Here is a 14,697-nt window from a genome sequence, read left to right on the forward strand (position 1 = left end):
CTGCTCCTTCTCCCATCCTGCCTGAAGGCATGGGCTTCCTCTGGTGCGTTTCCTGGGGCCACCTCCCACTCTGCCCGCCACGTGGGAATTCCCCATTAGGGGGGTCTCTGCTGCCCTCTGGTGGTCGTTGCCTATAACACCGAACTCATACTTCCGGAGCCCCAGAAACCTGAAATGGCTTTGCAGCCTCTCCTAGTCCTACAAGAGGTGGGTGCTCCAGGGAAACAGAACCAACTGAATATATGAGGAGATTTATTTTAAGGAACTGGCTCACGTGATGTGGGGCTGGCAAGTCCGAAATCCACAGGGCGGGCTGGAAACTCAGGCAGAAGCTGAAGCTTCTGGAAACCTCACTTTTGCTCCTAGGATCTCCCAGTGGTGAAGGGGTGACGCCCCGCGCCCCTCCCACCCCGCCACGTCCCTGAGGGTCAGGTCCTTTACTTCAAGCCAACTGACTGCAAGGCCGACCGCATCCCCCAGTGCCTTCCCAGCAACCCATGGGTTCGTGCTGGAGGAAACGGTGGGTCACTGTGGCCCGGCTGAGATGACACAGAAGACTGACCATCGCAGTTCGCTGACTGAAAAGGTTGCATTTTAAAGTGAAATGTCACGTCTCCAGTTAATGTTGTCCTGCTGATTCCCAACTCCAACTTTTTAAAAATCCCACATTTGGTAAGAAAAAGCCTATTCTGGTTTCTGAGTGTATGAGTGAATGAGTGTGGGGCTTGGATCAGGACAGGCCCAGAGCTGCCCCGCAGGTATTATTGTTGCCGTTGTGATGAGAATGACCTGCATGAAACGTTAATGAAGTTGGAAAGAGACAGAGGGAAGGAGGGAGGGAGAGAAATCATACATAAGGGATGGAACTGAAGCTTTTCACCAAATGTGCAGGAAGCGGGGGACGCCAGGCCAGGCGTAGCTCACAGCCACATCCCTCCGGTCTCCGCCCCTGCTGTCACGTGGCCATCTTCCCTGTGTGTCTGCTTCCTCTTTTTACAAGACCCCCGTCGTTGGACCAGAGTCTGTCCTGCTCCAGGATGGCTCAGCTCAGCTAATGACATCTGCAAAGACCCTATTTCTAAATAAGGTCACATTCTGAGGTCCTGGGTGGATGTGCATTTGGGGGGACACTATTCAGTGCAGTGCAACCCCCAAGAGAGACGGAGCCAAGAAGAGCGTGCAAGGGATCTGACCGGTGCCAGGATGGCCGCTCCACACAGAGCTGGGACACAGGAGCCCCTCCCGCGGCCTCATCCAGGAAAGACTTGCACAGTGACTGGCAGAGCCTCAGGGCACCGGTCAGGGCCACCGTGTGGGAAGTCAGGGGAGGTGACATGCCCCAGACAGGAAGAAGCTGAGTTATGTGTATGCGTTGCTCAGGGCCCACGGGGAGCACTGAGCTTGTGCAAAGGGACGTATGGAGTGATAAAGGGACCACGCAGAGATGTGGGGGGTGGGGGCAGGTAACCAGCACAGGACCAGCCACCCCAGAGCTGGCACCACTGTGGGCAGACAGGCCAGGAATTGCGCTGGGGGCTGCCCTGCCATCTCTTTACTGATGCACCAGGGACTTATTTCTCCTAACAACAAGGCAAGGAAAGAGGGCCACGGTTCCATTTTACTGGGGAGAAGACTGCCGCCCGGAGAGGTCAGGTGATTTGCCTAAGGTCACACAGCAGGGCTGGGGGCTGGGATTTGAACCTGTATTTAGCTGACTTTAAAGTCCTCGCTTTCAGGGTGTGTAGAAAAGGGAACCCTCCTACACTGCTGGTGAGAATGTAAGTTGGTGCAGCCACTATGAAGAACAGTATGGAGGTTGCTTAAAAAACTGAAAATAGACCTACCATAGGATCCAGCAATCCCACTCCTGGGCAGATATCCGGAGAAAACTATAATTTGAAAAGATACATGCACCCTTATGTTCAGCGCAGCACTATTTACAATAGCCAGGGTGTGGAAGCAACCTAAATGTCCATCAATAGGTGAATGGATAAAGAGGATGTGGTGTATATATACATATATACACACTTACAGAATGGAATACTACTCAGCCATTAAAAAAATGAAATAATGCCATTTGCAGCAACATGGATGGACCTAGAGATTATCATACTAAGTGAAGTAAGTCAAACAAAGACAAATATCATATGATATCACTTATATGTGGAATCTAAAAAAATGATACAAAGGAACTTATTTACAAAACAGAAACAGACCCACAGGCACAGAAAACAAACTTACGGTTACCAAAAGGAAAAGGAAGGGAGGGATAAATTAGGAGTTTGGGATTAACAGACACACTCCTATATATAAAAGAGATAACTAACAAGGACCTACTGTATAGCACAGGGAACTATATTCAATATCTTGTAATAAGTCTGTGTGTGTGTGTGTGTGTGTGTATATATCACCATGCTGTACACCAGAGACTAACACAACATTGTAAATCAACTGTATTTCAATAAAAATAAATAATAAATAAAGTCCTCGCTTTCATATACACTTAAAAAAAAACGCTCTTCGTTATAAAGGCCTTCAGACATATACAAAGTGAACAGACATGCGCAGCGGGTCCTCCATGGCAACAGTTGCCAACATTCTGCTTCTCTACCTTCCCCTCTTCCCACCCGATCTCTTACTGTTGTGGTTGTTAGCTGCATATTTCTTTTCTTTAGGTAAAACGTAGATGCACTGAATTGCACACATCTTACAATTAGCAAAATGTACCGTACTTCAGTTAGCACAATTTTGTATGTGCTGTTCTATTTTCTTCTTTTTGTGTTATCTTTGTTTTCTTGCTTTTCTAGCAATGAGCAGACAGTGTTTATAATAAGGGGGTAAAGACCAGTAAAATGATGATTAACACGTTTAAGATGTCCCTGTGGGCTGGTGCCCTGTCTGTCCCCTCTATTCAGCGACGAGCAGTGATTCACTGTGCTTTTTCGCAAACCCCTCCTGAGTAGCCAAGTCTCCTAGGAGCCTGGGGAAGGCCGGGTGGCCTTCTCAGAGGAGGGGAGGAGGAGCCCCAGCAATACGACCCACGAGCACAGCTGGGCGCAGGGCCAGCAGCCCTAAGTCCGGTCCCCGCACCTCCTGGGGAACCCCAGCGCTGCCGGGTCCACAAGAACCTCCATCTTCACCGGGAGAGTGGGAGCCTCTCTGCGACCCCACCTGGGCCAGCGCAAGGCTGGTTGAGGCCTCCTAATCCGCTCGGGGAGGCTGGCCCGGGGAGAGGTTGCCTTAGTGACCAGCGGAGGCTCCTCCCAGGGTGACTGCGGGTGGCCACGTCGCCTGGTAACCAGGTGGCAGCACCCCTTGAGCCAGGACCATGCAGCTGCACCCAGCCCTGTGTGGCTTCTCCCAGGCCTGTGGGACCCCTGGGGCCCTGTCCTTATTCCCCAGGACCAGGACGACTGCTGTCTCCGGCCACAATGAACATCGTTCTCTCCAGGTGAGCAGCCCCACGCTGGCCTGGGCTGGGAGGGAGGGGGGGTGGTGGCCGGGTTTTCGGGGCCAGACGCACCAAGACTGATGGGGCCGCCTGGACTGCGGGGTGGGGGGCGGCACAGTGGTAAGGATGCTCTCCCGCCCACAGCACGCCCACCTGGAGGTCTAGAGACCATGGAGGCTTCCAGAATCTGGCCTCTGTCTGCTTCTCCAGCATTTTTGCCCACAGCCCTGGGGTAGCTACATTCACAGGGGCCACCCCAACTTCCCTCACTCATCTCTACCTGGGAAACCCCTCTTCGTACCTCAAAGCCCCATCAGGCATCACCCGCCCTGTGGAATCGTCCCCGAGCCCACTGCCTGCAGCCTGAATCTACCACTGCCTTCTCCGCTTGCCCCCGCCTTACTCAGTTGCTTCCATGCCTGGCTCCTCTGGGGCCCACAAACTCCAGGGTGCCCCCGGACCACCTGATGGACTTCTTTAAAAATGCAGCCCCCTGGACCTCGCTCACAGGGAGTCCGGCGGAGAGTGGGCTGGGATGCTGCAGGCTTGTGTCCCAGGCAATTCTGATTGAGGGGGTCCAAGGACCCCATATGGAGGGACAGGGACTGCGGCCGGCTGTGTGACCTGGAACAAGATGCTTCACCTCTCTGGTCTCCGTTTACCTTGTTTGCAGGGTAATGCACACGATGCGCACTGCAAACTGTAAAGGGCGGCACCAGTTAGGGTTTGTTAGGAGGACAAAGGGCCCTCCCCTCAGCTTCCAGCTTTAGAGGTGTGATTACAGGGATGCACAGGTTGGGGGCTTTGGTCCTACAGAGAGAGGATGGGGCAGTGACCACCTGGGTGGGACGAGGGGCAAGGAGAGGGTGCAGTGGTGCGAGAGGGAGGCGACTGTCTGAGGCTGTGCCCCCTTTACTGTCTCGGGAAGATGAAATCCAGCGGGTCCTTCACTCACCCTGTATTTTTTCATGGAGCACCTGCGATGGGCAGGCCCCAGGCTAGCAGCACATAAAGATGAGTCAGCAAAAAAAAGAAAAAGAAAAAGATGAGTCAGCAAGCTCCCCGCAAGCCCGACCCAGAAAGATGCAGAGGGTGACAGAAAGCAAGCACAACAGGAAGTGACACGTGCTGATCAATGGCAAGCCAGGAGGACAAACTCAAGGTTCAGGGCTGGGGGAGGGACCCACGGGCGGAGCCTGGGGTCTTTAGGGCGGTGAGAGTTCTCTGCGACACTGTGATGGTGGAGGCAGGGTACTGAGCACTTGTCAAAATCCACGGAAGGCAGGACACCAAGAGGGAGCCCTCATGTAAACGAGGGACTTTAGTTAATAAGAATGTGTCACTATTGGTTCACCTTTTGACACAAAGGTCAGGCAGTACAGGGGAGCTGTTGATTGTAGGGAAACCCTGCAGGCCGGGGAGGGGGAATGTAGGAACCCTGCGGGCCGGGGAGGGGGTACGTAGGAACCCTGTGCACTTCCCACTCAGTTTCTCTGTAAACCTAAAACTGGTCCCCCCACCCCGCAAAAAAGTTTATTAATAAAGATTTACGATGTAGAGAAGGGAGAGAATTTCAACAGCTCGGGGAAAAGGTAGAATCTGGGGATTTCAGCAGCTCGGCATGGTTGGAATACAGACCAACTCTGCTGGGAAGATAAAGCCCCTCTAAAGGGCCCCAGGGTGGGAAAGGCCAGGTTAGGAGCCAAGCCCATGTTTGCACTCCTGCCCGGCCACGGACCAGCCCTGTGACCCCACTGGTCTCCCGCATCTGCCTTGACGGCCTGACCCGGGGACTTCGGGCATTATCCTGGAGACCGGACGCCTGGCCTGGGTTTGCCACCTAGGAGGAGGGCGGTGGGTGGGTGACCCCTGCTTCGCTGTTGTGGCCTGGCTGGGCGTCCCTGCCCAGAACGGCTCCTCAGGCCCCCACCTCCCCAGGGACAGCGGGTGCGGGTGACAGAGGACACAGTGACCAACACTGAGAAGTACTTCGGCCAGTTCTGCTCGCTGCTGGCCGCCTACACCCGCAAGACAGCCCGGCTGCGTGACAAGGCCGACCAACTGGTCAGGCAGCTCATCGACTTCGCCAACACGGAGAACCCGGAGATGCCGGCTGCCCTGAGGAACTTCGCCGAGGACCTGGCCAAAGTGCAGGATTACCGGCAGGCCGAGGTGAGCGAGTGGCCCCAGCGGGCCCATTTCCCGGGGGGATCTGAGAGTCGGAGCCGGCCGGCAGGGTCCACAGTCAGCGGACGCATCTCCTCCAAAGGTGTCCCCAAAGTGAGGACGCTCCCATCACTCCCTCCCCAGGGTCACACCTCAGTTTACAGGACTGAGAGCCTGGAGGCTTGTGGAGGGCAAGGAGGCTGCAGGGAGTTAGGGAAAGAATTAAAAATAAAAATCCCCATGTGGCGTCTATACAATGGAAATATTACTCAGCCATAAAAAGAAGGAAATAATGCCATTTGCAGCAACATGGACGGACCTAGAGATTATCATACTAAGTGAAGTAAGTCAGACAGATAAAGACAAATACCATATGATATCGCTTCCATGTGGAATCTAAAATATGACACAAATGAACTACGAAACAGAAACAGACTCACAGACACAGAGAACAGACTTGTGGTTGCCAAGGGGGAGGGAGTTTTGGAGAGGGAAGGGTTAGGAGTTTGGGATAAAAAAAATAATAATAAAAATAAAATAAAAATAAAACAAAACTCCAGCCAGCCCAGAAAAATCCTCTCTGCGATGGTAGGAAAGAATGAAACAGCTTTTCTACTGAATAAGCGTTAAGCCAGAAGGTAGACTGAAGAAGTGATGGCAAAGACAGAGAAACCTCACTCCCCCTGAGGACAGGGAAGGGGACAGCACCCCTTCACAGCACCCAGTCACACAGGACTTCCTAATTCCACCTGGCGATTGGGTGGCCACCTGGGCTGGCTAATCATCTTCATCCAAAGAAAACGAAAACCTCATCTCTCTCTGACAAGCAGGTAGGTACAGCTGGGAGCCAGGCACCAGGCAAACTCCCTGGAGACACTGTCTTCCCAAAGTTTACAGTTCAGAGATGACTGGGCTTTCCTGGTTGTAAAACCAGCCGGAGGCTTCTTTAGCTTTTAAAAGCTTTACATCCATCTCAAAGGGACAGAGAAAGGATTTACAACTGCATGTTTTCTCAAAGGAATACTGCACAGAAACGGAAGGGATAAGTCCCTTTCCCTTTCGGCACTTGGGAAAATTATTTCTTCTTTAGGTTTGCGTTTACAAGAGCCATAAGCCGTAATGGAGGAAGAGGAGGGGGCTGGGTGGGGACTCCAGCTCCCCTGGCCCATCGGGCAAACCAGACTCTCAGGGGACCCCATCCTCCAGGCACCAGCCTCACCTGGGAACCTGTTAGAAAAATGCAGATTCTTGGGCTGCACCCTGGACCTGCTGAGTCAGAACCTCTGGGGTGCTGCCTGGGGATCAGGGTTTTAAGACGCCCTTGGGGGACTCCTACACCTGTTCTACTGTGACACCCACAGGGTAAGCGCTTAACCCACACTAGCTTTAACTGCGACCATTGTTACCAGTACTGATATCGTTTATCCTCGTGTCTAGTGTTAGGCTTGGCACACAGGCACTGACTCAGCGGCGTGAGGTGTCTCCCTCGCTGACCCTGCCATGTCCCTGGGGGCTGCACAGCGCAGTCGGCTCTGAATTCCCTGCTAGTCCGTGTTCCAGGTGGATCTGTCAGCATCCCTGGTGAGATCTAAGGCAGTCTGGAGAAATGAAATAGCGCTGGGTCCCAGCCAGTTGCTAAAAAACCGTGGGCGTGTACACTCCTTCTACCCATTGTACCAGGAAACAGGGCTCAGCGAGATGAAATGTGTCGCCCATGCTCGCAACCCCAAGGTGGGAGGAGGACCCACCGTGCAGCTCCGGACATGCAGACGGCGCTCTGTAAATGCAGGCCAGGGGCCGTGCAGCCCCCCAGCATCTCCCTGGCTCCACCCGCTCTGACTGTGTATGTCCGCGTGGCCCCAGGTCGAGAGGCTGGAGACCAAGGTGGTCAACCCCCTGAAGCTCTACGGGGTGCAGATAAGGCAGACCCAAGTGAGCAAGGGCACGGCACTGCAGCGTGGGCCATGCAGGGTGCTGGGACCCCAGGCAACCACCCTCCTTCTTCCATAGGCTGAGATCAAGAAATTCAAACACGTCCGGAACAATGAGCTCAAACAACTGGAAAAGCTGGAGGAACTGAGGCAGAAGTCCCCTTCAGAGCGACAGACCATTGTATCCTTCCCGAGGCAGGGGCTGGGGGGCGGCGCAGCCAGGGCCGTACATCACCATGCTCCCTCCATGGGGGCTGCTGGCTAACCTGAATCCCTAACAGCACCTGTTTCAGTCCCAGGTGAGTGTCACAAGTCTGTCTGGGGAAGGCAGGCTCGCACGCAGGTAACGAATGGCCTCACAAAATGGCGAGGTGAGCGTGACCTGGGCGGGTGTGTGCAGGGCCCTGGGCTTAGGACAGGAGAGTCAGAGGCTCTGGGAGAGCCAGCCATCGGCTGGGGCTCAGGAGACCTGGGTTCCGTCCCATCAGCGATGCTACTCAGCGAGTCAGAGAGACACTCCCCTCCACAGCCTGCTTCCTTGTCAGGGTTGCTCACAGAAGGTGGGTACTTCTAGGTGGGGAAACTGAGAAAAGTGACTTGCCCAAGGTCACACAGAGAGCTAAGGGGCAACCCCCAACTCAGCTCTGCAGGCGTCTGGCTCTGAAATCCAGCTTCATCACGTGCCAGGCCTGCTGTGGAGTCAGGCCATATAGATGCCAAACAAAGCAACCAACAAGTTAATTACCTAAAAGCGTTCCACATGCGGGAATTAGTTATCAGCTAATGTGGAGCACCTGTCACAGCAGCAGTTCAGCTGAGCCCACTCGCATTCTTGCAACAATCCTGCAAGGCAGGCCTTACACCTGCCCTCTGTTTGCAGGCAAGCACACTGAGGCTCAGAGGGGTTCAGTGACTTGCCTGAAGTCACACAGCTAACAAGAGGGTCTGTCCAAGCAGCAGCTGCCCCTTTCGCTGTGGTCCCACTCGGCCATTCCTTCCACAACCAAATTGGCAAGAGACTCCCATGACGCAGGACAGCTGGCCCAAGGGTGGGGCAAAGGGCCAGAGAATGATCCAGAATGGAGCCCCCATGACACTTTGTATCTCTGGGGCCAGGTGGAGACCAGTGTGCAGAGGGCCTCGGTGGATGCCAGCCGCACCTCCCACCAGCTGGAGGAGACGGTGGATGCCTTCCAGGAACAGAAGCTGAAGGACCTCCGGGTAGGGGTGGTCGGTCCCCGGTCGGAAGTACTCTGGGCTGCCCCGTGGGTGAGCTCGGGTGTGTGTGCACCTGTGTCTGTGTGAGTGCACGTGTGTTCCCTGTGACAGAGTGTGTGTGTGTGAGCTTGTGCCTGCTCGGCTCTCAGAGCCCTGACTCCCAGGACAGTTCATCCTGGCTTCCTCTGGGCCGCGGCGGGTAGAGGCCGGCTGCTCCCCGGGCAGCTGTCTTGTTCAGCTGTCCTGCCCGGAAGCCAGCAGTGGCAGCCGTGCGCTCTCAGCACCCGGCCAAGCTCCCCGCCTGCCAGGAGAACTGGGCAGAGTCTGTCCCCCCAGCGCCTGCCTTTCCGCACAGGATCCACAGGACCCTCCTCCTTTCCTCCGCACAGCCCCAGGGGCACAAATCCTTCCTCTCTCCACCCCGACACACCCAGAGCTCTGGGCCCAGAACCCCAGCTCTTACAGGAGGCCTCAGGGAGGCGGGGTCTTTAAGGGCAAGACGGTCACAGAGACTCCCGCACCCACTCTTGCCCCCCTGCCACTTTAATCCATTTTCCAAACTGCAGCCCCAAGGATCTCACAAAAGGCAGCTCTGATTTGTCACTCCTGGGTTTAACACCCTCCTGTGCTTCCCTCATTCCAAGGAGAAAGGCTGAAATCCTCCCCAAGGCTTCAAAGCCCCAGCCCCGCCCTCTAGCCCTCTCTTGGACACACCACTCCAAGCTCGAGTGCACCAAGGTCTTTTATACCTCAGGGCCTTTGCACAGGCTGTGTCCTCTACCAGGAGCGCTCCGCCCTTATTCTGCATCGAGTTCACACCTGCTGTCCTTCAGAGAAACTCACCTGGACCCCCAGCCCTGGTCCGACCAACTGTTAACACTCTGTGCTCCGCTCCCTCTGGGGGCAGTTATCCCAGGGGGTGGATTCATTGTATCTTTAATTCACTCGTGAATCTCACACATGTTGAATACACACCTACTATGTGCCAGGCGCTATGCCTGAGGCTGAGGACACCACAGCCAGCAAAGCAAGGCCCTGTCCTCACAGAGCTGACACCCTTGGGAGAGAGAGTTCACGCAGACCCCATGATGGTGGAGAGCCGGGGAGAACTCACTGCTCCACGCCACCTCCTATACTGCACGTCGAAGCCACAGAGCAGACCCCCTGCCTGCCACGTCCCCTCCTGGGTCCTGGGCACCAGGTCTAGGGCCTGGCACTCGGTGGGTACTCAGTAAATATTGGGAAAATGAATGAACGAAGCAAGTGAAACAGTGGTAATTACTGCTCACGCACCCACGTTGCAGGCAGAACCTAAAACCCCCAGCTGACCATTATCAAGCACCTGATGTTTTCGAGGCCGGCGAGAGTCTGCTCTGTCGGCGGCCAACAGAAGCGTGCAGTTTAACACCGGCATCCTTTAAAATCGGGGGAATTCATTTGTAAGAGACGCCTATCCAAACCTCCAAATGTTAAAAGAGATAAAAGCCCAAACTTGAAATAATCATTACCGTTATATCAGTTTTAGGTCACGGTTCTAATGAAATATCTACAAAATAACTCTCTGGCTCCTCTAAAAAGAATGTAAGCCGTGCTTTCAAGCAGCGGTTCACTCACCTGAGCGTGCGTCAGAAATGCCCTGGCGGACTCCTTAAAACGCAGACGGTGGGCCCACCCTGGCGTCCCATCCAGTGGGCCTGGGTGGGCCGAAGAATTGGCATCTCTGACAAGCTCCCAGGTGAGGCTGGTGTTGATGAGGGGCCCGCAGGTCCAGAGCCGCGGCACTCAACGAATCTCTCGTAGGGCTTTGTGAACCGGGACCACACCCGTCCTTCCTGTGCGGACGAATAAACTGAGGCTTGAGAGGAGACGTCATTTACTCGGGGCCACAGGCCGGCAAAGGGCAGGACGAGGCCTGTTGTTGTCACCAGCACTGCCTCCCGGGGGCAGGACGGGAGGAGGCAGGAGGCAGGGATTTCGAGCACAGTCCTTGGCCTCCTCGCCCCTTCCTTCTCCCAGGTAGCCTAGCGGCTTCCTCTGGCCCGCCTCTTCCAGGTGCTCCCCATGTGACGGGAAGAGGTGTGTTTCCAGACTGCAGGCTCCTCCCCCAACAGCAAGCCTGTGTCCTGCTGGGGCCTGCCACGTTGTAGGAGCTTGTGCTGGGCCCTACACACAGTGGGAGGTTGTGCTGGGCCCTACGCATAGTGGGAGCTTGTGCTGGGCCCTAGGCACAGTGGGAGATTGTGCCGGGCCCAGCACGTAGGAGGGGACTGACACACAATAGGAGCCTGTGCTGGACTTGACACACAACAGGAGTTTCCCCTCAGGTCTGGCACACAGTAGGAGCTTGTGCTGGGCCCAGCACACAGTAGAAGCCCCCACTGGAGCTGGACATGCAGTAGGAGCTCTGTGAGAGCTTACTGAGCCAAGCTGAACCATCTGATCAAGAGAAGCCAACGTTTCCATCACTAATAATGTTTTGACAAGCTGGCTTATCAGGTTGTGGGGCTTCTGGGCCAGTAGCATCCCCTCCCCCTCCCATAAGACCCACTTCCAGCCCGTGGGTGACAGAGGCTGAAAGTTTGTAGCCATCAACCTGACCTCAGAATGAGAGAAGCGCAAGCTGAGTGGAGGAGCCCAGGTTGACAGAGCTGAGAAAAGGATGCCCCTCAGAAAGTCCACAAGCCCTCACACATTTCTGGAACAATCTCTGTGCAAGGCAGCTTTTGAACTATGGGAATGCATTATCTGTTCAACAAAAATAAATTAATTAGAAATAATATATTGAAATTCCACACCTAGGACCTGCCCCGCAAGGACAACTAAGCCCCCGCCCCCACACACACACCCCCAATTGGTCCATGTCGAGATGACCCCAGGACAGTCCTTCTGACAGTGTTACTTATGTGATCTGGGCGTCTCTCCCCATAGAAAAATTTTTTGGACTTTGTGACCATTGAGATGGTCTTCCATGCCAAAGCGGTGGAGGTGTATTCCAGTGCCTTCCAGACCCTGGAGAGCTACGACCTGGAGAGAGATCTGGAGGTGGGTCACAGACATCCCATCTCTTATTTGGGGGGTGGGGCTGAATTGGAGGTTGTTTTTGTCTTTTTTTTTTTTTGAAGCCTAGTTGATTTACAATGCTGTGCTAATCTCTGCTGTACAGTAAAGCGACAGTTCTACACATACGACATTCTTTTTTTAAATATTCTTTTCCATTATGGTTTATCCCAGGAGATCCAATATAGTTCCCTGTGCTCTACAGTAGGACCTTGTTGTTTATCCATTCTATATGTAATAGTTTGCATCCACCGACCCCAAACTCCCAGTCCGTCCCTCTCCCTCCCACCCTCCCCCTTGGCAACCACAAGTCTGATGTCTCTGTCTGTGAGTCTCTGTTTTGTAGATAGGTTCATTTGTGCCATATTTTAGATTCCACATATAAGTGATATCATATGGTATTTGTCTTCCTCTGTCTTGACTTACTTCACTTAGTATGATACTCTCTAGTTGCATCCATGTTGCTGCAAATGGCATTATTTTGTTTTTTTTATGGCTGAGTTGTTGGTTTTGTCTTGATAGAAGCAGTTTTTGTTGGCAACATTCTGCAGTTTCTTGAACTCTGAAGGCTCACTGTAATAAACTGTTTTAAATATCTGCCCCTGGGCACTGAACCAGAGGTGGGGAATTTCCCCAACACCGTCTCTCTGGACCATCCACGTACATCATCATCACCTGGGTGCTTAAAAACAAATGAATCAACAACAAAAAGCATCTCCAGGCTGATGCCTGCTGTACTTCGGAGGTAGACAAAGTGCTTATTACCCTCACCTGATGTGATTAGGATCTAGAAAAAGCCATCTGAGTTATCTATAATGTGCTGTGTCACACCTCGGCGGTCCTTTACCGGGATTATCTTCTGTGGCTCTAGGGTTGGTGGGTTCAGCTGGGCTGTCCTCACTCGGGTCTTTCAGCCAGTCCGTAGCTGGGGCCGGAGCTGTTTCCAAGGCTTCCTTGCCCGTGTGTGGTAGATGATGGCTGTCATCTGGGTCCAGGATGGGCCACGTGATTCGCAGAGTTCAGGGCAAAATGAAGATGTGGGCCCTTTGTTCAATAATTATTAAGAATTCCAAGATGGCAGAGTCCTTCTGAGCTGGGGGCCCTGGGCGACTGCATGAGCTGTACCCCAGTGAGGCCCATCCCGTCTGGGTCTGCAGTGGGGTCTGCAGCCTGAATAACTGCCCATGGCCTCTCCATGGGGCGTGGACTTCCTCACACCATGGCAGCTGGTCCAAGAGTGAGCATCAGAGAATTACACTGTGTCACCTTCTGTGACCTAACCTCCAAAGAAACTGAGCATCCTGTCTGCCACATTCTGTTCCTTAAAAGTGCGTCATTAAGGACATATTCAAGGGGAGGAGAATTATAGTCCAGCTCCTGATGGGAGAAGTGTCAAAGAATTTGTGGATGAGCTTTAAAACCATCATAGGAGGGTCAATGAAGGTTGGCTGGGCTCTGGTGCATTCACTCAACTCTACTTTACTTTGGTTGGGGGGCAGTGTGATCTCTAATCTTCCTGCATGACTGTGGACATGTTACCTTGCCTCTGGGCCTCAGTTTTCCCATCTGTAAAATGGGATGACAATGCCCACTTACTGCTCTGCAGATCATATGGAATAAGAAACAGGAGACTCCTAGGCGGACCTGGTGTAGGTGGGGGTCCCTGCAGTTACCTGTGCACCGGCCTTCTTGTCCCACGTCTTTCTTTCCCGCTGGCACCCCTTTCTTTGTTTCCTGGCCAGATCCAACCCTCCTGGCAGGATTTTAGAGCCAAGATGCGTGGAGTTTATGAGCGTTATGACGCTCGGCTGCTCACGGACACCACCCAGTCCCCGGCTGTCCCGTGGTTTCTTGCCCAGGTGAGCACTGGGGGTGGGGCGTAACACCTGTGACAAGGTGAAGAGACCAGAGACCAGAGGCCGGCTGAGAACTCGGGTCTGAGAAGGGAGTGCTGCTTGGGGAGTGGGAGGGTGGCCCTGAATCTGACCTGGACCTGCCTGAAGCAGACTCAGGGAACCACAGTGTGGTGAGGGGCGTCTCATGCTTTCTGAATAATTCTCTTGAAAGGCAGCGGAGGAAGTATGGTCCCCAGCCAGACTGCCTGGGTCCAAACCCACTGCTCCCAAGCTGTGTGACCCTGGGAAAGTTCCTTAACCTCTCTGTGCCTTAGATTCCTCACCTGCAAAGTGGGGCCAATGATAGTAACCCCCTCAAAGGGCTGTGGTATTAGGCAAACACATCTACCTGAAACATTTAGGAAACAATGCTTGTCACTGTCATTATTATTATTGCTGTTGTTGCTGTGATGATGATGATGATTTTGTTATTGTTATATATTTTTTTTATTTAGAGCACCCAGAGCACCAGACGGAGCCAGAGAAAAGAAGCAGCCAGTGAGGACAGCTCTGCTGAGGAGGACCCCGTGGAGGACCTCAGGGGACAGGGGAAGGGGCTCCATCAGTAAGACGAGAACTCCCCAGTCAGGAAAAGGGGGCTGAGGCTGGATGCTCAGAGGCTCTGCCGTGCGCAAGTCCCGTGTCCTCTGAGTCCCGCTTTCCTCATCTGTCTGGCAGGAATCATATCACTCAGCTCACAGGCTGCTCTGGGGATCAAGGTGCCCAGAAGGACACCTGGTACATAGCAGGTGTTCAATAAACGTGCGTGCATCTCACCCTGACTCCTGCTGGGTCTCATTTCCCGTCTTATGACTGGGCTTCGGGGTGTTTAAGCCTGTGTTAACGTGTGTTACCGAACCAAACTCGGGTCCATTTGCCTGCGTGCAGTAAAGCCAATTTGCTGACACCGGGTTATAGTGAAGGAACAGGCAGGATTTGTTGCAGGCGCCAAGCAAAGAGTCCAGGCAGCTGGTGCTCA

At 53.8% G+C, this 14,697-nt stretch overlaps 1 protein-coding gene across 1 annotated transcript; it reads left to right on the plus strand.

The window, feature by feature from the left end:
- Positions 1-3,328: 3,328 nt before the first annotated feature.
- On the plus strand, positions 3,329-14,287 carry CIBAR2 (CBY1 interacting BAR domain containing 2; the record flags this gene model as incomplete). The annotated part of the gene is made up of 8 exons (XM_079723313.1): positions 3,329-3,451; positions 5,390-5,623; positions 7,481-7,549; positions 7,628-7,729; positions 8,665-8,769; positions 11,695-11,808; positions 13,584-13,682; positions 14,174-14,287. 8 exons carry the CDS (start codon positions 3,329-3,331, stop codon positions 14,285-14,287), a joined length of 960 nt encoding a protein of 319 aa, XP_079579439.1.
- Positions 14,288-14,697: the final 410 nt, after the last annotated feature.

This window comes from Hyperoodon ampullatus (assembly GCF_949752795.1).
Source record: "Hyperoodon ampullatus genome assembly, chromosome: 18".
Classification (NCBI taxonomy): domain Eukaryota; kingdom Metazoa; phylum Chordata; class Mammalia; order Artiodactyla; family Ziphiidae; genus Hyperoodon; species Hyperoodon ampullatus.